This window comes from Triturus cristatus, chromosome 11 (assembly GCF_964204655.1).
Source record: "Triturus cristatus chromosome 11, aTriCri1.1, whole genome shotgun sequence".
NCBI lineage: Eukaryota > Metazoa > Chordata > Amphibia > Caudata > Salamandridae > Triturus > Triturus cristatus.
In genome coordinates, this window is record NC_140594.1 from 136,989,456 (window position 1) to 137,012,850 (window position 23,395).

General features: G+C 51.5%; 1 protein-coding gene across 6 annotated transcripts in view; it reads left to right on the forward strand.

Annotated features, from left to right (window-relative positions):
* Positions 1 to 23,395, forward strand: part of CIT (citron rho-interacting serine/threonine kinase) — a 1,313,172-nt gene that overhangs the window by 1,263,634 nt on the left and 26,143 nt on the right. For all 6 annotated transcript variants that reach the window (XM_085636268.1, XM_085636269.1, XM_085636271.1 and 3 more), the window contains one exon: positions 22,742 to 23,045. In XM_085636268.1, the coding sequence (XP_085492394.1) occupies positions 22,742 to 23,045 (304 nt within the window). The remainder of the gene's footprint in view (positions 1 to 22,741; positions 23,046 to 23,395) is intronic.

The window sequence follows — 23,395 nt, forward strand, 5'->3', positions numbered from 1 at the left end:
CTTCTGTCTTCCACTGGGTATCTTCAGGGTCCACTGGGAAGGATCCCTCTTCAGAACTGCAACCGGAACTGTCCAGTTGACTTCTATTGAGTACGCAGCTGTGTTTACACTCTGCCTCCGTGGGGTTGCAGGGTACTACCTTGAGTGGTTCCTTGTGTCCCCAGCTCTTCTGATTCTCCTGGTCAAAGTCCAGACTTCGGTCGCAGTTTGCATTCCAATTTCTTAGTATATGGTTTGGTCTCCTCCCGAAGACCACTGTGTATTGTGCTTACTTACCTGTTTACAATTTAAGTATTGTGTGTATTTATGTTGATATCTCCGAGTAGGAGATATACCAATGTGTTGGTGAGTGTTGTGTAATAAATAGACATATTTTTATAACTACACTGTGTTGTTCTTTTTTGTTTAACCTACACTACGTGATTAGATCTGGTGAAACAAGCTGCTTAAAACTCCTTCTGGACTAAGCCTGAAGGCTGCTCTCCATAGGTACCAGTTAGAGAGCTTTCTATGGTTGTCTAAAATCACCATAAGGGTTGTCTGGATTAGTGCAAGGTGCTTCACTTAAGTGTGCACATATACTAAGCCAGCCTCCTACAAGACTTGAGTGTATTTTGCTTTCAAGTGTTTTCCCATAAATGTTGAGGCTAATCTACTGGTACAATGGTTTTACTCTTGCCACGTAATGCGGGAGACATGTTGACAATATGTTGTGTCACAGTCCTTTATTGGCTGAAACACCAGAGAAGAAAAAGCTCCTATTATAACTCTCTATCCTAACAAGCGTTGATAATCTGTGAAGTATTGTCTTCTTCTGCAAATACTCCCTCATAAGAATCGGGCAGCTGAGTCCAGAAAATCGAGATTGTCTGCTCAATATACCCTTAGTTTTGAAACTGAACCTTGTAAACCAAACCAGGCTTATTTTAATTGCAAGCCAGAGTTTCTAATTAGTCCCCTCCATGTTCAACAAGGGCTTGACTGTCATGTTGGTTGTCATTTCTGCTGCACATCTAGGATGGTTGCTGCCTATTACCCGATCTTCAACTGAACCCTCTTTTTGTGAGGTATCCTGGCTCCTCGTAGCGGCTGCCTTTTGAAAGTTCTGCGTAGGAAGTCCTGATCCCCTACTGCTCCTTCTTGGCGCTGATAGGTCTTTTCCTTGTTTGGTCCATGGAAATGTGACCCCTCTGTTCTTATCTGGTCTCTTATCGCCATAATCCTTTGTTTGAAGAATGAGAATAATGCTGGTCAGAGAATTGATATCACTCTTGAGCCCTAATTTCCCTCCTATTTCTCCTTCATTTTTTGATAGTTACTTCTACCTGCTGATTCCTCACCTTTTGAATATACTCTGGATCCAGAAACTTTGAATAAACTCTCCAAGTCAGTATTTGGCACTGGTTCTATGTTGGTGTCCCCTACAGCACAGATATAGTGTCACTGAACCCATACAGCACCGGCATCCTAACATCTGTTCCCTTTCTTCAGCGTCCTGCAATGCAGACACACAGCAGCTGTCTGTGAAGTTTTTCACTGAATTATTCACTGTCAGAGGTTGTCCCCCCCAAAATAATAATTAGGCTTTAAGCCCTGTCACTTTTGTCGTGGATAGATGTCCATTTCAGTTCTCCATGAGGTCTGTCTTATGTTTTTGGGGCTGAAGCATAACCCTAAGTCGATCAACAAGTGTGGCCTCATGCATACCAACTCAATTAAAAAACATGAGACTAATCTTTTTTAATCTGAGCACATGTGATGAACACTGGGCTCAGTAGTGATAGTTCCATGTCTGGTTCAAATTAGCAATCTTCTCCTTCCTCAAAATCATCAAAGAGAGGGGAAACTGAAAAAGGAGAGACTTCTAAGCACAGCTCACACTTGAGAGTTAGTACCCACTTGGCATTCTGCACTTCAAGTGTTTCCTCCTCTGAGGTGGAGATGGTTAACATCACACTTGTCCCCTAGAACAGGACCTAGTCCAGATCCTGTCCCTACCCCTTGCCAGATTCAGTCCTGCCATCATTCCAGGCTCTGATTGCTGTGCCCTTCACAGATTACCCAGAATTCCCAGTGCAGTTCCTACGTGCCGTGATGGTGCTATTTAGAAATGCTGTGTTTCCCTCTGGCACTCCTGCGGGACCCATGGAGCAATTTAGGCCCTTGTCTGGGGCACTACCAGTGGGATTTCCCTTGGTGAGAATCACATCTGATAGAGACATCTAGCCGCAGATTCCGTAACTTAGAATATCCCAGGCGCCAGACTGGATCCGGAAAACTTTCCGCAGCAGCACCTCTGCGTGCCGGGGGCCGGCACCGCACGGCTCCGCCCTGATGTCGTTCATGGACGTGACGTCAGTGGAGCCATATATGCCCCTCCCGGCACGCTGACGTCAGTTTTCTTTTTTTCCGCGTCCCAACGCGGCTCCTGGAAAACCAGCGGTTCCTTGGCCTGTTTTTTGGGCCTTTTTGACGCCTACTGCGTCACAGAACAGTGTGCGATGCCTTCGGGTTTTTAGGCGTGTAAGACCTGCAAGCGACAGATGTCGGTCATGGATCCACACGCGATATGTATGTGGGGCCTTGGAGTGCACCACGACTCCAAAGAGTGCGACGCCTGTCAACAGATGAAGCCTAAGTCCCTTAGGGAGCGTCGTATAAAGCTGCTGGCTGCCCGGATGTCCGGTCCTGCTCCTTCACGCCGTCGATCTTCCCCTCCGGTTCGGCGTCACTCGCGGGGTCGTTCCCGCGAACATCGTTCAAAGGCAGGTAAACATAAGCGTAAGTTATGGAAGACATCATCTGGTCAGCGTGACGCTGGGGCCTGCGGCTCTCTGTCCTTGCCAGGCACGGGCACCCAGCAGTCGTCTCCCCCATACCCACCCTTCCCGGTGGACGGAGCGACTAGAACTCAAATGGAGGCCTACTCTAAGGCACTCCAGTCTTTCTTTACGTTACCCCCTCTCTTTGGTGCGCCTACGGGTCCCACAGAGGAGGAAGGCACTCATGTCGGATCTTCGCCGGCGGATTCATCCTCGGCGATCGCTGTGTGCATCGGCTCCGGAGTCGATACGACGCCAACGGGACACGGCCCGGAGGGGCATCCCAGTTGTCTGTCCGGGCTGCCCGTCCAGTCAACGCATTGCCCTGTGTGGCTTCCTGCGCTGACGTCAGATGCGGTGCCGGGCACAACGCCGGCACCGCTGGACCTGACGGCTCCTGTACTGCAGGAGCTCCCAAACACGCCCGGTAGCTCCCCCTCCTCCCCACAGGTTGAGGTCGAGTCGCTGCCCACTGGCGCCCACGTCGAGTCCCCTTTCGTGGTTCTCAAACTTGAGGCGGGACGGTTTTTTTCTTACAGGAGGATCAGCTCACATCAGGTTCACCATACCCAGGGTCGATTACGAGCCCCTTGATACAGGTGCCTAGTGTTCCTTGGCCCGTGGATCAACCCCAGGCTGGTCCACTCTTGTTCTCTAATGGACGGGTTAGCCTTCAGCCGCCCTCAACCGACGGATTGTTGTCGCCTCCCAGGAGGGCGACAGAGGCTAGTGCGGCCTTCGCAAGGGCTATTCGCAGGGCTGCAGATATTATCCCCTGGGGTTTCCCTTCCCACTGATCCTTTACTGGATCTCCTCCATATGGAGCCTGTAGACGTGGAGCCTTTGCTGCCCCTTGGTGAGTCTTTTTTTGATGTCATGCTTGGGGCCTGGGCGCGGCCCTCTTCTGGTGACCCTGTTGATAGAGCCATTGCTCCCCTGCACCGTCCTGCCCCGGACAATCCAGTCTCCTTATCTCTTCACCCTAGAGCTCAGGGTCTGGTTGTTCAGGCGGGTTTCGCCTTATAACCTTCTTTCGCTTTACCGTTGCTCCCTCCCACTAGGGCAGCTTGGTGGCTGGAGACCTGTGGACGCAACATATCTGAAAGAGACACGTTAGTGATAGATTCCTTACCTTAGAATATCCCCAGGCGTCAGACTGGATCCGGAAAGTTTTCGTCAGCAGTACCCCTGCGCGTCGGTAGGCGTCGTCGTACGGCTCCGCGTATGTCGCTGGCGTCGGAGCCGCCGAGTTGACGTAGTCGGAGCTACTTAGACGCGCCCACGCGCTCTGACGTCAGTTCTTTCTTTTTCCACGCAGGAGCGCAGATCCGAGAGAGAGCGTTACCCCTAGTTAAAAGTTTTAACTTGGTTTCTGACAACTTGTTTTGTCGAGTACTTGACTCCTGGTGCAGTAGGGATGCCTGGGTTTAAGTCCTGTAGGGCCTGCCGTGGGAACATGTCGGTAGCGGACCCGTACGACGTGTCTCTTCTGCTTGGGGTACGCCCATGACCCCGAGGCGTGCCCAGATTGTCCGGCCATGGTGCCGAAAGCTTTGCGGGATCGTTCCCGAAAGTTGTTGGCGGTCCGGCAATCGGTTCCATGCCGCTTCAGGTCCCGCTCCCGTGGGAGGTCGAGGGACTGGTCGCGGAGCCATCAGCATTGCTCACCGGAATCCGGGGACAGGTAAGTCTATGCGCCATAAAAAGTCAAAGAAACGACGTCGCTCTTCCTCTACCCCTCGATAGAGGGGGCGGGCGGTCACTCCCCCCGGCTCCGTTGGAGCCTCCGTTGTTGCCTGTGACCTACCCACCCTTTCCGGGACCACACGCGACTTCGGATGAGGTGCAATCCTTCGTGTCGGCCTTGAGCCATTTGTTTGCCCCATCCGGTCCCTCTGGAGCGCCTTCGGGCCCTGCGGACCCGTTGGATGGGTCGGCCCCCTGGTGCCGCATTTGGGCTCGGCTATACGGCACCATGCCCTGCGACGCCGCCAGCTCCGGCCTCGGCGCCACCTCCGGAGCCTGCCTCGGCTCCGAACTGGGACTGGTATCTTACCCCCAATTCCATTTCTTGTTGGGGAGTTTGTCCCATTTCCCCGTGCACCTAGTCCTTACCGGCCGCCTCAACAACCGGTTGATGAAGGGGAGTACTGGGAGGGTTCTGAGGACCCTCTTGCAGTTCAATGCGAGGATGAGCCTAAATGGGAAGGCGACAAGGAGGGTCCAGTATATCTGGATTTCTCTCCACTTCCTGGTACGCTGTCCCCTTCTTCCGTGGCTACGGAGGTGGTTGGGACTTTTTCAGTGGTGTTGCGTCGGGCGGCTGAGGCTCTTAACCACGAGCTCTCTTCTGTACCTATCAGAACCAATCTCCTGACCGAGGTGCTGCAGCCACAGTCGTCCTCTGCGGAGCCGTTGCTGCCCTTCAATGAGGCGCTTACTTATATCCTGTTGAGCACCTGGAAAAAACCTAACACAGGGGTTCCTGTAGACAAGGGTGTGGCACGCCGCCATCGCCCGGCGCTGGGCGATCCCAGCTTTCTCACACCCGACGCCTGAGAGTCTGGTTGTCCAGGCTTCCGCCTCGCCGTGCGCATTCCCTTCTGCTCCTCTGGACAAAGAATCTAGGAAACTGGAGCAGTTTGGGAAAAAGATTTTCACTTCTTCCAGTTCCGGGTTGTGAGCATGAATACTGAGTGCCTGTTGGGCCGCTATTCACATTCTGTGTGGGATACCGTGGCACATGTGCTGCCTCAGTGCCCTGTGGAGGCACGGACGGTTCTCTCCCAGGCCATTACAGAGGGAAGAGATGCTGCTAAATTTACCATCCGTTGTGGGCTTGACACAGCCGATTCTCTCGGCAGGGCACTTTCCACAACGGTGGCGCTACGCCGTTACGCTTGGCTTAGAACTACTGGCTTCTCCGGGGATGTCCAGAACACCCTGTTGGACATGCCCTTTGATGGCACACGCTTCTTTGGTGACAAGGCGGATAGCACCCTTGAACACTTTAAGGACTCTCGAGCTACGGCCCAGTCCTTGGGTCTCGCCACCATGCGTACTCCCTCGTGGTCCGCTTTTTGCTCCTTTCGAGGACAGGGTCGAGGCGCCCAGGCGCGTTCCTTTCAGATCCGCAAGCTTGCGCAGCCGCAGTCTCACCGCAGCTGAGGACGTGGAACCCGCCGTGGTGGATCCCAAGAACAGCGTGCGGGTCAGTCCACCACTGCCCCTGCCGCCTCAAAACCTTCCTAGTCCGGTGTTTCAGGCCCACCAGACGTCAGTGGGTGGCAGGATTCGCCATCATCTTCCCCACTGGCGCACCATCACCTCGGCAGGTGGGTTCTGCAAATAGTCCAAAGGGGCTACTCCCTCCCTTTCGAGTCTACCCCTCCAGCCATGCCACCTCAGTACCACCGCATGTCGGGGGATCACTTGTCACTTCTCCAGCAGGAAGTTGCGGCCCTCTTGGCGAAGGGGGCCATCAAGCGCGTTCCGATGCCAGAAGTAGGTCATGGTTGTTATTCCCACTACTACATGGTTCCAAAGAAGGACAAGGGCCTGCGTCCTATCTTAGACTTCTGGAACGTCAATCGCTTCCTCCGGAAGGAGAAGTTCAAGATGCTTACGCTTGCTCAGGTCTTGTCTGCCCTAGACCTGCAAGACTGGCCGGTAGTGTTGGACTTGCAGGATGCTTATTTTCATATACCCATCCTGCCGGCCCACCGGCATTACCTACGGTTCACGGTAGGCCACGAGCACTTTCAGTTCACCGTGCTCCCTTTCGGCCTTACCAGCGCCCCTCGGGTGTTCACGAAAGTGATGGCGGTGGTCACAGCTCATCTGCGCAGATCAGGGGTTTCAGTCTTCCCCTATCTCGACGACTGGCTTTTGAAGGCGGGCTCGCCCCAGGCAGTCGTATCCCACCTCCAGACTACGGCCGACCTCCTGCATTTGCTGGGGTTTTCCATCAACGTGCCGAAGTCGCATCTGATTCCCTCTCAGAAGCTGCTCTTCATCGGAGCGGTTCTGGACACTGCGCATTTTCGGGTTTATCCTCCCGAACAGCGAGTCAAGGACATTCGGGCTATGATTCCGATCTTTTGGCCCTGGTCCTGGGTTTTGGTCAGGAAGACCCTGAGGCTGCTGGGCCTCATGGCCTCCTGCATCCTGCTGATCTATCATGCCAGATGGCATATGTGGGCTCTGCAGTGGGACCTGAAGTTCCAGTCGACTACATCCAGGGCACTGCACAGGACTTGAAGTGGTGGCTCACAAACCTGCGTTGGGTCAGCGGCAGATCTCTCTCCCTTCCCCAACCGGAGCACACAGTAGTGACGGATGCGTCCCTCCTGGGATGGGGCGGCCACATGGGAGAGGCGGAGATCAGAGGCCACTGGTCTCCGGTGGAGTCCAAGCTCCATATCAATCTTTTGGAGCTCAGGGCGATCCACTGAAAGCATTCCTTCCATCTGTCAAGGGGAGAGTAGTACAGGTGTTCACATTCAACACCACTGCCATGTGGTACTGCAACAAGCAGGGCGGGGTGGGGTCGTGGACCCTATTTCAGGAGGCTCTAAGTCCCTGGATGTGGCTGGAACCTCAAGGCATTTCCTTGGTGGTTCAACACCTGGCAGGTACACTGAATGCCAGGACGGACGAACTCAGCCATTGGTGCATGTTGGATCACGAATGGCGTCTTCACTAGGAGGTGGTGCAAGGTCACTTTCAGCAGTGGGGAAAACCTTGGTTAGATCTATTCGCCACCTAAGAGAACGCACAATGTCCGCAGTTCTGCGCGTTGGAGTTTCCAAGGCGGCACTCGCTCGGGGACGCTTTTCTTCGCGAGTGGAGTTGCGGTCTATTGTACGCCTTTCTGCCCAGAGTGCTGAAGAAGATCAGACGCGACCGAGCCCAAGTCATTCTTGTGGCGCTGGACTGGGCTCGAAGAGTTTGGTATCCCGAGCTACTCAGTATGAGCGTAAATCCCCCGATCCGACTGCCTCTTCGGGAGGATCTCCTGTCGCAGCATCAGGGTACGGTCCTCCACCCGAACCTGTCCAGCCTCCACCTCCTTGCGTGGAGATTGAGCGACGACAGCTGATTCCATTTGACTTGCCTCCTCAAGTCTGTAATGTAATTCTGGCAGCCAGGCGTCCCTCCACTAAAACGGTACACGCCTGTCGGCAAAAATGTGTGGCATGGTGCACAGCGAAAGCTGTAGATCCTCTTGCTGCCCCTCTTTCTGAGGTCCTATTGTTCCTTCTCTCTTTGGCCCAGGAGGGCTCTGCTCTAGGCACTATCAAGGGCTACCTTTCTGCTCTTTCAGCATTTCTTAGGCTGCCTGATCAGCCCTCTCTTTTCAAGTCCCCGGTTGTGAATAGATTTCTCAAAGGCCTTACTCACCTTTTCCCTCCTATTCCTTTTGTGATGCCTCAATGGGACTTAAACCTGGTTCTCACATTCCTGATGTGCGCTCCCTTTGAACCTCTTCATAACTGTCCTTTGTGGTTATTGATTTTGAAAACTGTCTTCCTGGTGCCCATCACCACCGCTCGGCGGGTGAGTGAGTTCCATGCTCTTTCCTGTAAACCTCCTTTCCTGGCGATTCATCCGGACAAGGTTGTGCTTCGACCACGTCCCTCCTTTCTACCAAAAGTCGTCTCTGCCTTTCATCTCGGGCAAACTGTCACTCTGCCTACTTTCTTTTCGCCTCCGCACCCTTCAAGAGAAGAGGAGAGGCTCCACAGTATGGACCCAAAAGGTGCACTTTCGTTCTATCTCAACTGCACACAACAGTTCCGGGTGGATGACCAGCTCTTTTTTGCCTACGTGGGTGCCAAAAAAGGTCGGACTGTGCACAAGCGGACTATCTCCTGATGGGTTGTCTAATGCATTAAGGCCTGTTACTCTCTAGCTAAAAAGGAACATCCGGTTGGGCTACGCGCCCATTCTACCAGGGCGACAGCAGCTACTACGGCATTGGGACGCGGTGTCCCCCTGCAAGACATCTGTCAGGCGGCCACTTGGGCCTCGTTGCATACTTTCACTAAGCACTATTGCCTTGACAGTCAGGTCCGGAGAGACGGCTTCTTTGGCCGTTCAGTTCTCCGTGACTTTCTGGTGTAATCTCACTTAGCAGACCCACCACCGGGGTTGGTATTACTTGGGTATGTATTCTAAGGTAAGGAATCTATCACTAATGTGTCTCTTTCAGATGCACAAGTTACTTGTGTAACGATATATCTGAAAGAGACATTAGTTAGTGATAGATTCCTTACCGCTCGCCCATCCTCCCCGCTCTGCAAACTGTTCTCTAAGGTTCAGGTCATCCCTTTCAGGGCCCTAGTTCTGTTGCATCAGTAGTCGGTCTCTGGCATGGCTCTGCGCTCCTGGCGCGGAAAAGTTGTGTACTGAACTGATGTCCGCGCGTGTGGGTGCGTCTAAGTAGTTCAGATGACGTAATCTCGGTGGCTACGACGTCATCTCGGTGGCTATGACGCCAGCGACGTATGCGGAGCCGTACGACGCCACCTACCGACGCGCAGGGGTACTGCTGACGAAAACTTTCCGGATCCAGTCTGACGCCTGGGGATAATCTAAGGTAAGGAATGGTAATGGTAAAAAGTATTTCTAAAGCGCTATCATTCATCCCAAGGGATATCATGGCGCTAAGATTAAACAATGTATAGAGAGCTGACATAGGTCGGTGATTGTTTTAATGAGTGTTAGGAAACAACATAGTTTTGAGTTTTTTCCTAAAGGTAAGGTAGCCGTCAGTAAGTCTTAAATCTATTGATAGATTGTTCCATAAGTTTGCAGCTAAATATGAGAAGGCACGGCCTCCCATCCTAGCCTTCTTTATACGAGTGGTTACCGCTCTTGCGGTGAATTGAGATCTAAGATTTCTATTTGGTACATAGAAATTGATTCTATTTTTTAGGATTGTCGGGCCAGTATCATGCAGTACTCTGTGAGTGATGCACAGCATTTTGAAAGAGGCTCTTTCTCTCATTGGCAGCCAGTGTAAGGCTCTCAAGCAGCTTGCAGCGGAGTCATATTTTCTTTTGTTACATACGGCTTTTGCTGCCGCATTCTGAACAAGCTGTAACTTTGAAAATAGGTAATCCGCCATGCCGACGAATAGGGAATTCCCGTAGTCAAGTCTACTAATTAATAGTGACTGAACTAGGATCTTTCTGCATTCCAGGGGAATACAGGGAAACACTCTTCGTAGCATTTTCAGTAGCGCGAAGCCTTTGCCACAGATGGTAGTTACGTGGTTTTTCATTGACAATGCATTGTCAATGTAGACTCCCAGATTCCTCGCCGTCTGAGTTGGTTTGGGGGGTGTACCAAAACTTTTAGGCCATCACTAACTAATGTCTCTTACAGATATATTGTTACACAAGTAAGTAACTTGTGCTTTTGCCTCCACCAGTGCTGCCATTCCTGCCTTAAACACATCTTGCGTGTTCGCATGCGCTTCCTGTGCCCTTTGGGATTTGGTCGAACTAATTCTTCCTTCTCTCCCGGAAGCACCCAGGGCAGACTTGCAGCATCTTCTTCTTGATGGGCGTGGATTGGCACAATATTCCATTCATTTGGCACTAGACGCTACCGACTCTGTTAGTAGGGCAATGGCACGGTCGGTTGCTTTACGCCACCATGCATGGCTGCTGGATAGTCGTTTCCCCGACAACGTTCGGGAGGCTCTGCGGGATCTGCTATTCAATGGTGTAGACCTTTTTCAGCGGTCTCCCGCCTTATCTCTGGTCTCCCGTGATTCGCTGGCCCTTGCGACCAAGCTTTCTTGGCTTTGTGAGCCTGTTTTGTCGCACTATGTGTAACTTGATATTGCTTTCCTTAATAGGCAGAGTTACCTTCCTTGTTTAGGACCTTGGGTTCATGACGTAATACCCAGATGGTCTGGGCGGATGTGCCGCCCTGCTTGCCTTGGTTGGTCCAGAAGAGGCCCCTTGCCGGGGTTAAGACTTACCCTATGTGGGGTACTTAATAACGTACACTCCTGGGGAGTATTATTCAAAGGGTATCTTTTTTAGATCACCCTCTCTTCTTTTCTGCTGTATGCGTCCCACATGTGGGTGTCGTGGTTTGGCGCTTCAAAGGTTTTGGCCTGCGGTTCGCCGTAGTACTTTCAGGCATTGGCTGTTTTCCATTTTTTAACAGCCACTGTCCCCTGGCAGCCTTGTTTGGTTCCGTTCAGGCGCAGTTCTTCCACAACTGACACCCTGTCTGGTTAGCGCCAGGAAGAAGTCACTGCGCGACACGCTCTTCCTGTTGCGCCTGATTAAAGTGCACCCTCGTATGATTCGCTTCATAGGGTGTTTATGTTCTTTCTCCCGCTTCTGCGGTGCTGGTTCTACCCTTCACTATTCGGGTTGGGTATTACCTTCTCGTACTTCTTCTTCAAAGGGGCATCTTTGCACCATGTACGTCTATGCTGTGCATTACCTTATACATTACCTTATACACCCCATTTCTGGCCACTTCCTCAACAGAAGTTTGTTCTTAATGCAGTCTGCTCAGGTGTTTTCCATACTTCTGCATTGGGTTCCTACTGTAGCACTCTCAAACAAGTGTTCTCTTCAGGATACTCATTTCTTGGGTCCCTGGACCATTAGGATAATCCTAAATGTTCCCACTATCGTGTCTGGCTCCACCTCTTCATCTGTCTACTGGAGGACTTTAGCTCCTGCCTGGAGGTTAGCTGATATCGCTTGCAGCTCTGGACATTGCCCTGTCTACTTCTGCTTCCATATAACTGTGGGTTCTTTCAAGTACCCAAGTCTCATCACGTAAAGCCTCATTTTACATGTGTTTCTTCTTAGTCTCTATCAACTTTGTGTTCCTCACACAGCAGACTCACGTGAGCACGTCCCTTCCTGCGTTGTGTCTTCGTGCAGGTCGGCTCAGCCGGCAAACTCATGTGTGGGTGTCCTGCTTCCCACATGCCCCCGCTTTTTCACAGTTGCCTACCTGCTAATGCATCCTTCCCCTCTGTAGCTGCTCAAACTACCCTTCAAGGGTTTTTTTTCCTCTACCTCGGGTGGTTCTACTGTCCTCAAGGTATACTTATGTTCCTGTCTTCCAAATGACTATCATTCTTCCTGTAGTCCTGTGTTCGGGACTTATCATGGTTGCTGTCGGCCCTCTCTCATGTCTTGTGAAGGGGCGACTGCGTGCTGGAATATATTATGTTCCTGGTACTATCAACACTTTCTAACCATTGGTCGGTATCCTGCCAATGCTATCCCACGTCTCTTAGCCGGTGCAGATTCTATGGTGCTTGTTTCCACTGTTGTGCATACTGAACCGGTATGCGCTGACTCTGTCATACCAGTTTGTCAACTCTCTGAATTTCATTTTAGTTGACACATCAGATTCTGCGGATCCATTGGACCCTAGGTTCAATGCTCATCTTGGCAAAGCCAAGACCTGTTACTTCCGCTCCGGCATTCTAGCTTTACGCTTTCTTCTCTCAACTCAGTATACATACATGGTTTACCAGCTGTCTTGGACGGCTTGCAGTGCCCTTGCCTCCCATTGTTAACGCTCTTTTCAGAGCTTCATGATCTGGTGTGACTGCGCTAGCTTGCAGTCCCCACTGTATTTCGTCAACTTATTGACGTCTCAGTTCCCTCAGGAACTTGGTGGGGTTCAGTCGCAGACCCGCCTCCTCTATATGTATGGCTTTGGTATCTATTCTAAGTTAAGGAATCTGCGGCTAGCTGTCTCTATCGATTGAATGAGTTACTTACCTTCGGTAACGATGTATCTGGTAGAGACACAGATTTCTTAACGCCCGTCCATATTCCCCGCTCTGCGAGGACCTTTTCAGGTTGGGGTTCCTGCATTCACCTCCATCCGGGTGGCTTTGTCTTTCTGCAGTGTGACATCTTTCACTCCACTCCTACACTGAATAATTCATTCTGTTTTGCGTGCTCCACGCCGCCGTTCTCATGATTAGGCGGTATGCTCATGTGTCGGGTGTCCTTTTCAATCCCTACGCCCTGGGTTGTCCAGTGGGGGATTTACTCCTCTCCCTCTCCCCCCCTCTCCCCTTCTTAATCGCCTTGGGGTCTCTTACCTCCCCAGTGACCCATTAGTTTGAACTCCATTGGCTCTGCCCCTGTCTAATGGGTCTCTTACTGGGGATACAACGTCCCTTTCTGGTGCCGTCTTGTGGTGGATTATCTTTGCTCATGGGTTCCAGACTTGTTGTCCTTCACAGTTATCTATTATGGTTGCAGACTTCTATCATCTGCCACAATGTTTTTACTCACATCTTCTTCTACCTCCGGGGGAGGTTTTTTATTCGCTTTTGTGGGATTGTTCCTCAAAGCGGTGCTATGCTTTTTCCCTTTGCTAGTTTTCAAAATACAGTGCCTGGCACTGTCCTTTATGGTGCTGTTTTTTTCACCATTCGCTTTCTTTTGCATTTTCTATCTTTTACGCACACTGTTCTCATATTCTCACAGTTTTTGGTGGTGGTTCCGCATTGTGGCGCGGCAAAGTCTCTCCGACAAAAACTGACGTCAGCGCGCCGGGATGGGCATATATGTCTCCACTGACGTCACGTCCATGGACGACGTCAGAGCGGAGCTGTGCGGCGCCGCCCCTTCCCACCCCCGCGCAGAGGTGCTGCTGCAGCAAGTTTTCCGGATCCAGTCTGATGCCTGGGGATATTCTAAGTTAAGGAATCTGCGGCTAGACTGTGTCTCTACCAGATACATCGTTACCGGAGGTAAGTAACTCATTCTTCAATGCCATGCCACAAGATGCCTCTGTGGTGCCAGCAGTGTTCTGGCACGCAGTACTCTGCTGGTGGTTCTTGTTCTGTCGCTGTCTGAAGCTCCAGCTCTGTTGGCAGTGATCCCAACCCATCACCCAAGCCCTTTCCTTGCAGACAAAGGCTATACTCTTGAAGTTCAGAAGGGAGACAAAGAATCTTGTAGAAGAATCCGGTACAAGTAGGACACCACTCTGGGCCTGCACGAAGGCTTGAGTTGTGGCAGACAAAAGAGGATCTTTTTGGGTCACATTTTGATCCAATCCGAGCCCTAAATGATACCACATGATGACAATAGTAGCGAGGTGGCACACTTGCTCTCTCCTGGTGACTCAGGCACTGTATACTACTTGGCACTAGAAAGTGCCAGCAGGTTTGGCACATCTTTCGAAAAGGACCACAAGTGTCCTTCGGGGCTAGCCCCCCAGAGGTGCCTTATTCATGGCAGTTCTGAGAAAGGTAGCCGAGATGCAGAATTTGCAACTTCCCAAGTCAAATATCGTGACTGCTATATTTCAACTCATTTTCATGGCCACTGAGCCACTCCTGCTATGCAAGTGGAGCCCATAAAAGTAGTGTGGAACAGACACCCGCCCCGGTGGTCAGGAGGCTTATAACTTTGGCAAAGTAGTCGGGAGGCCTTGATACTAGCAGCCCTAGACACTGCAGATTTGCTGATGGGGTCCTCCATTGCCCTAAGAAGGCATACCTTGGTATGTTCCAAGGGTTTCTCAGGTGACGGCCAATGGATATACTGTTTGATGGGTCCCGTCTTATCAGCGACAAGGTGGAGTCAGTCCTGGCATGTATCAAGGCTGCCCTAATTTTGAATGGATCATTGTGTTCACCCCAATATTATTGGGGTCACACCTGGTAGATCCCCTTAGCCCCAAAAGGAAGTGTGTGCTTTGCAGAGAAAAGAGGAACAGAGAAACTTGCAGGTGTGTCTCACCTCCTCTCTAGCGAGTTATGGTCTGTTTCACAGGTGATGTTGGGAATCAGACAAACCTGTCAGAGAATCACTTTTCTGCAAATGATAAAGCAGGGCTCGGCTCTTGTACTCCCAAATCTGTACACACCCAGTACAAGTGGTATTTTACTGATTTGATTATCCATTAAGCATTATTCATCTGCAAATAGTGTATCGGATTAATTATAATTATTATAAACAACTCAGCAGGTAATATGTAAATAAGAGCAAATGTTTCGGTAAACCACAATCCTATTTTATTACACACCCGTTAGGAATAGCATGTTCTGTACCTCGTATGTCTGTATATAGACTGCCATCTAACATGGACGGTTGCATTCGTTTATTATGTCAATCCACATGTAGTTTCTGTGCATACCTTTGATGCAGCAGAGTTTACCAGCTCTATACATACATACAACACTCATTTGGGCCCATATACATTCATACACTCAATGAGCTAGCAAATATCCGCTGGTCATCAATTTTATTTTACCCTAGGAAACCTTTACACCAGTATTCTTACCATTCCTGCCTCCTGACTAAATGCACATTCGAAAGATCTAGTAGTAGATTAGAATAGGGAGGAAATAATATGATACATTTATCTTTTATTCAAAGAACCAGAGACCCAGAAGGAGTTTTAAAAATGTATCTGAATTAATAATTTTGTTAGTCAAAACAAAATACACATAGATATACCAGATTTCTCCATCAGGAAAAATAGTACAGTTAGTTCATAATCAATTGTCATCAAATGTCTTGTAATGACAGTACCTGAGGAGAGAAGGAATAGAGAGCAGGCACAGAGCATTAACCCTACAGTTATATTTACCTAGAATGGTGTGAGGACCCCGACATCAGAGTGTCAAGGATTCAGGACAGGTTCAGGACAGGGAATGTGACCTCTTCTAGTGTAACGCCAGCGTTACACCCCTTTCTGATGCTACTCACTCCTGCTCGGGCTCGTCCAGGCCCCTTCCGAGATGTGCCTCCTCGGTTATTCCATGAATTTTCCCTAGTGTTGGATTCTTCAATCAGATTGCAGCAAATCAGGCAGCATCTCAGCATAGCATCAGCATCTCGTAGGACAAGTGTGTCTAACTATCTAGAAATTACCTTTGTTATACCAATTCAAATGTATGATCTACCCCCAAATTTTTCAATTCCAGGTACACCCGTAATTTGATTGGCCCAGGCAGTGGGGTGAGGATATCACACCATACTAAGTGCAATAATTTTTCTTTAGTTCTATTGTCTAGCTCCCCGCCCCTTAATATCTGACAGAAACACGTTAGTTAGATTCCTTACCTTAGAATATCCCCAGGCATCAGGCTGGATCCGGAAAGATTTTTCGTCAGCAATACCCTTGCGTGTTGTCTGCGGCTCTGCGTCCGTCGTCGGCGTCGTGATCGCCGGGATGACGTCGTCGGAGTACTTAGACGCCGCCCTCGCGCTGACGTCAGTTCTTCTTTTTTCCGCGCCAATAAGAGCAGATCCGGGAAGAGCATACCCTTTTAGTCTCTTTTTGACTAAACTTTTTGAACTTTTTTGGTTCCTATTTCGAGTCGACCTCGACTCCTGTTGCCGGTAGGGATGCCTGGGTTTAAGCCGTGCGACCCCTGTCACCACCTGATGTCGGTCACGGATCATCACCGCCGGTGTCTCTATTGCCTTGGGGCCGACCACGATGCCGAGTCGTGCCTCGACTGCCGGGCCTTGACCTTGAAGGCTAGGCGGGAGCGATCCCGCAAACTGCTCGAGATCTGGCAGGTGGCTCCGTGCGGCTCAAGGTCCCGGTCGAGGAGGAGGTCGAGGGACCGGTCGCGGAGCCTCAGCCATCACCGCTCGTCGGGGTCCAAGTCCTCGCATTCCGGTAAGTCGAGGCACAGCAAGAAGTCGAAGGGATGATATCGCTCTTCTGACTCCCCTCGCCAGTCGCGTGACTTGGCTGAGGGTTCGGGTGGCACCACCCACGCGGCTCCATCTGAGTCGCGTCCGGCCCCATACTCTTCGGGCCCCGCAGGTCCGACTGGGGGGCCTAGTGAGCCGGCGCCGTCGTCAACTTTGGTCCCGACGCCGCAGGCCCCTGGGGGATCCAGGCCTGGATCCCGGTCGACCGTATGACCCCTCTGCCGGCGCCGACCCCTCCGGAGCCGTCTTCGGACGACGTCCTCCCCAGGTTTAGTCCCGGTCCAGGCCCGGCATCGGAGCGGCGGCGCCGTATCCGGCGCCGATGGGTGACAGATTCATCTACCGCCCGGCTGCGACCTTTCCACCTGTCTACCAGGAGTCGGATGACGGGGACGATTGGGAGGGGTCTGAGGACCCTCTGGCACAGCAGTGCCAGTTATCTCAGGACTGGGCAGAAGAGTTGGGGGATGCCAGGGGTATTGATACCTCCCCTGACCCTGGCTTCATCTCTCCTCCTTCCGTGGCTACGGAGGAGGGTGCTACCTATTCTATGGTGCTGCGCAGGGCTGCCGAGGCTCTTCAGCTAGAGCTCCCTGCAGTGGCCGTGAGGACTAACCTCCTCACTGAAGTGCTTCAACTGCCGGTAAGCTCCTCGGAGCCTCTGCTGCAATTCAATGAAGCACTGACGGACGTTCTGATGGGCACCTGGTCCAAGCCCTCCACAGTCCCTCCTGTGGACCGGAACGTGGCCCGGCGCCACCGCCCCGGGCGACCCCAGCTTTCTGTCGGTGCACCCCACGCCTGAGAGCCTGGTTATCCTGGCCTCTACCTCCCAGACCGCCTTCCCGTCCGCTCCCCCGGATCGGGAATACAAAAGGTTGGAACAGTTTGGGAAGAAACTGTTCTCCTCTCTTAGTTTGGGGTTGCGGTCTATCAACACCGCGTGCCTTTTGGACCGTTACACCCACTCCTTGTGGGATAAGGTGGGGGACGTGCTGCCCCAGTGTCCGGAGGAGGCCCAGACACGGCTCGCCCAGGCACTTGCCGAGGGGCAGGATGCGGCACGGTACTCGATACGATGTGGGCTTGACACAACAGACTCGCTAGGTCGGGCAATTGCGACCACAGTGGCGATTCGTTGCCACGCCTAACAGAGGTCCACAAATTTCTCCGGGGATGTCCAGAGCACCCTCATGGACATGCCCTTTGATGGCCATTGCCGCTTTAAGGACTCCAGGACTACAGCCAAGTCCTTGGGCCTCTCGGCCCCACGCCCGCAAACTTCTGCTTTTCGCCCCTTTTGTGGCCAAGGTAGGGGCGCCCCCTCACGTCCGTCTAGCCACAGGCAGCAGAACCAGCCTCAACGCGGTCGCGGATTCCGCCAAGCCAGAGAGGGGGGACAGAGAGCCGGTCAGCCCACATCTACCCCAGCAGCATCTGCCTCAAAGCCTTCCTAGTCCGATCTTTCAGACCCATTCCACGCCAGTGGGAGGCAGAGTTCGCCATCACCTGCTCCACTGGCGTACCATCACATTGGACAGGTGGGTGCTGCAAATCGTCCGAAAGGGCTACTCCCTCCCATTTGAGGCGACCCCTCCAGCCATGCCACCGCAGTACCACCGCATGTCGGGGGATCACTTGAAACTTCTGCAGGAGGAAGTTACGGCCCTCTTGGCAAGGGGGCCATTGAGCGCGTTCCTGGCCCAGATGTAGGTCGGGGTTGTTCTTCCCACTACTTTCTGGTTCCCAAGAAGGGCAAAGGGGGCCTACGCCCTATCTTGGACCTCAGGAGCGTTAACGCCTTCCTCCGGAAGGAGAAGTTCAAGATGCTCACCTTAGCTCAGGTTCTGGCTGTCCTAGACCCTGGAGACTGGATGGTAGCGTTGGAATTGCAGGACGCTTATTTCCACATCCCCGTCCTGCCGGCCCACCGGCGTTACCTGTGGTTCACGGGAGGCCACGAGCACTTTGTTTACCGTGCTCCCCTTCGGCCTCACCAGTGCTCCTCGGGTGTTCACGAAAGTGATGGCGGTGGTCGCAGCTCATCTGCGCAGATTAGGGGTTCTAGTCTTCCCCCTATCTCGACCACTGGTTGTTGAAAGCGGGCTTGCCCCAGGCAGTCGTCTCCCAACTCCAGACTACGGCCGACCTCCTGCATTTGCTGGTGTTTTCCATCAACGTGCCGAAGTCGCATCTGAGTCCCTCCCAGAAGCTCCTTTTCATTGGAGCGGTTCTGGACTCGGCGCAGTTTTGGGTCTATCCTCCGGAACAGCGGGTTCGCGACATTCCGGCTCTGATTCCGATCTTTCAGCCTTTATCCCGGGTTTCGGTCAGGTTGGTGCTGCAGCTACTGGGTCTGATGGCCTCCTGCATCCTGCTGGTACATCACGCCAGGTGGCAGATGCGGGCTCTGCAGTGGGACCTGAAGTTTCAGTAGGCTCAGCATCGGGGCAACCTGTCCGACCATGTCTTGATCTCAGAGGGCACTGCAAGACAGTTGCAGTGGTGGCTCACGGACCGCGATTGGGTCAGTGGCAGATCCCTCTCCCTACCCCAACCGGAGCACGTAGTGGTGACGGATGCGTCCCTCCTGGGATGGGGGGGTCACATGGGAGAGGCGGAGATCAGAGGCCTCTGGTCTCCGGCGGAGTCCCGGCTCCATATCAACCTATTGGAGCTGCGGGCGATCCGACTTGCACTGAAGGCATTCCTTCCCTCTGTTCGGGGAAGTGTAGTGCAGGTGTTCACGGACAACACCACCGCCATGTGGTATTGCAACAAACAGGGCGGGGTGGGGTCGTGGACCCTTTGTCAGGAGGTTCGGCGCCTCTGGACATGGCTGGAACATCAGGGCATCACCCTGGTGGTTCAACACCTGGCGGGCTCTCTGAACGCCAGGACGGACAAACTCAGCCGCCGGTGCATGATGGATCACGAATGGCGTCTGAACTCTGACGTGGCGCAAGACTCTTTCGGCAGTGGGAAGAGCCTTGGTTAGATCTATTCGCCACCGAAGAGAACGCGCAATGTCATCAGTTCTGCTAAGACGCTTTTCGTTCCGAGTGGAGTTGCGGTCTGTTGTACGCCTTTCCGCCTATACCACTTCTGCCCAGAGTGCTGAAGATCAGGCGCAACCGAGCCCAAGTCATCCTTGTGGCTCCGGATTGGGCACGAAGATACTGGTATCCCGAGCTACTCAGTCTGTCCATCGATCCCCCGATTCGACTACCTCTTCAGGAAGACCTTCTGTCGCAGCAGCAGGGGACGGTCCTCCACCCGAACCTGTCCAGCCTCCACCTCCATGCGTGGAGATTGAGCGGCGACAGTTGATGCCATTTCACTTGCCTCCTGAAGTCTGTGATGTCATTCTGGCAGCCAGGCGTCCCTCCACTAAAACGGTATACGCCTGCAGGTGGAACAAATTTGTGGCATGGTGCACAGCAAAGGCTGTGGATCCCCTTTCCCGCCCCTCTTTCTGAGGTTCTCCTCTTTCTTCTTTCCCTGGCCCAGCAGGGCTCTGCTCTGGGCACCCTCAAGGGATATCTTTCAGCTATTTCTGCTTTCTTACGGCTTCCTGATCAGCCTTCTCTTTTCAAATCCCCTGTTGTTGCTCGATTCTTTAAAGGCATTAGTCATATGTTTCCTCCTGTCCCTTTCGTAATGCCTCAGTGGGATTTGAACCTAGTGTTAACCTATCTGATGTGTGCTCCCTTTGAGCCACTTCATAATTGTTCTCTTCGTCTTCTGACTATTAAGACTGCCTTCCTGGTTGCCATCACCTCTGCTAGACGGGTGAGTGAGCTCCAGGCTTTATCTTCTAAGCCTCCTTTCCTTTCTGTCCATCCGGACAAGGTTGTGCTCAGGACTCGTCCTTCCTTTCTCCCTAAAGTGGTAACTGCTTTTCACATCGGCCAGTCTGTTACACTGCCCACCTTCTTTCCGCCTCCGCATCCCTCGAAAGAGGAAGAGAGGCTCCACCGTCTGGACCCAAAACTAGCGCTGTCCTTCTATCTGGACCGCACAAAACAGTTCCGGGTGGACGACCAACTCTTTGTTGGCTACGTGGGCGCTAAGAAGGGGCGGGCAGTGCACAAGCGAACCATCTCTCGGTGGGTCGTTTTGTGCATTAAGGCCTGTTATTCCTTGGCTAAGAAGGAATCTCCTGAGGGGCTGAGGGCTCATTCCACTCTGGCCACAGCGGCTACTACTGCCCTGGGACGGGGAGTCCCTCTGCAGGACATTTGTCAGGCAACTACGTGGGCCTCGCTGCACACGTTTGCCAAGCATTACTGCCTGAACAGCCAAGTCCGGAGAGATGGCTTCTTTGGCTGTTCCGTTCTCCAGGACTTCCTGGTGTGATGTTGGTTCGCAGACCCACCACCGGGGTTGGTATTGCTGGGGTATCTATTCTAAGGTAAGGAATCTAACTAACGTGTTTCTTTCAGATGAACAAGTTACTTACCTTCGGTAACGATATATCTGTAAGAAACATTAGTTAGTTAGATTCCTTACCGCCCCACCCTTCCTCCCCGTTCTGCGAACTGATATCTAGGGTTAAGGACAACCCTTTCAGGGCCCTAGATTTATGGCACCTGTGTCGGTCTCTTGCATGGCTCTGCGTTCCTGGCGCGGAAAGCTATGTACAAAAACTGACGTCAGCACGCGAGGGCGACGTCTAAGTACTCCGATGTCATCCCGGCGATCACGACGCCGACGACGGACGCGGAGCCGCAGACGACGCCTAGCGACGTGCAAGGGTATTGCTGACAAAAATCTTTCCGGATCCAGCCTGGGGATATTCTAAGGTAAGGAATCTAACTAACTAATGTTTCTTACAGATATATCGTTACCGAAGGTAAGTAACTCGTTCTTTAATACCCACTAGCTTTATTCCCACAAGCATTTCATATGTGGATCGATAAATCTGTAATACAATGTTGCCTCTTCTTCCTCTCGTAGGGTCAAGAATTGTTCTTCCCATGTCCTTGCTGGGCACATGGATTGGCAGTCACCCAATGACTTCATTAGTTTCAGAACAAGGAGGTTGCGCGCATGCGTAGTTGCCGGAAAGGATAGGGATATCGGTCACCCTCCAAGTCCCAAATGCGAGCTATTAATAAAGTCAGAAAAGAACATGTTAACATACAAAATTAAATGATTTCACTGTATACCACTTACTTCTACTCTAACCTCATTTACTTAATATTTCTTTTGCATTAATAGCTTAGTAAAACTTGCATAGGTTAGTTTCAGCACAGCATGTGCATTAGAGCAATAGTTTCAAGCAGCCATATTTAAAGCTATTGCGCAGCTGCAAAGATTTCCCCCCAAGCGACAGAAGACGTAATACTACGTAGATGAAGTAGATGCATGCGCAGAAGAGTTCCCGCGTTTTTGGTGGCCATTTTAGGACACTCGGGTTATTCATTAGTGAAGCACATAGAAAAACTTCCCCTAGATACAATATGTAAAATGTGGTGCAAAATTAGTACTCGCGGACAAGTTGGTTAAAATGTTACAGGTTATTCGAGAGGATTGCATATGAGCAAGTTTCTTTTTACACTAAACCTTGCTCCATCACCTTATGCTGTCATCGAGTCTGCAGTTCAGTCCTTCAGCATTTCTCCCAAGGCGGGAGTCCATGTGTCTATCCCTGCACTGGTGTCTTATATACCATTATTACCAATGATGTCTTAGGGAGCGAGGAGGGGGTCAATGATGCTTGACTCTTGCTTTGATACAAAACAACACCCCTTTACAGAAGCATGGTAGCTAATGCTACTTCTCCCTTCTAACTTCGAAGAGTGATCTCCTCAATGTCATCCCCCTTGCAGTTGCTGTAACATGTGCACTAAAGAAGTGTATTGTTTTGCTTTTCTATATTGTTAATTTGAATGGTGTCCAAAACATGGACTTAGTCGACAGAAAATATGTCAACGAGCACACATTTAGCATCACCAAACGGTTAGTCTGCTTTTCAAGGTCCAGTGTTTATTACACACATTCTTTGGTATTAAATGTAGGCATGTTTACATAGTCAGACCTGTCTTGTTTGTAACATCCATCGGTATCATACGTAAGCCTTGCCATATATAATCACATTGGGACAGCAGATGTTGTAACACTCCAGACCTGTTCCATAGTGATGTTTAATGTAATATGAGGGATTTAATGCAATGTCTAATCTTTAGATGTTTTTTCGGTTAATTGTTTTATTATATACAGTAGTCCCAATAAGCGAGGTCCACCTTCATACAACGATCACATCACCAAGCGGGTAGCAGCAAGTCCAGTGCCCACTGAAGTACAAGGCCTTCAACGGGAACCAAGCACACCACACCGGTATCGAGAAGGCAGGACAGACCTACGCAGAGACAAGTCTCCAGGAAGGCCACTCGAGAGAGAGAAGTCTCCAGGCAGGCTGCTGAGTACCCGGAGGGAACGATCACCGGGCCGCATGTTTGAAGAGAGCAACAGGGGACGTATACCAGCAGGAGCCATAAGAACACCACTTTCACAGGTCAATAAGGTAAATACTTGAGAAGCGTCCTTTACCGATGTGCTGCAGTCCATATTCCTCAACTGCGGAAAAATGAATGTATTTAATACAAATGCCGCCTAACGAGTGTTGGGCAAGATGTCCCACTACTTCTATGCAATGTACCAACTTTATTGGATGATGTGAGTGTTTTACAGCTCAGCTTGAATTTCACTTGTGCTTTGCGAGGATACATTGGGCCTTTTTGAGGAAGCTGTATGGGCCCAGGTAGGCTGTTGTCCATTCCAATCAGTCTGATTGACCGCCCGCTTCTAGCTTTGATGCCATCTGCTTCTTCTATATATTTTCTCCCAGCATTTAAAAATCTAAAGCCTCTCTAG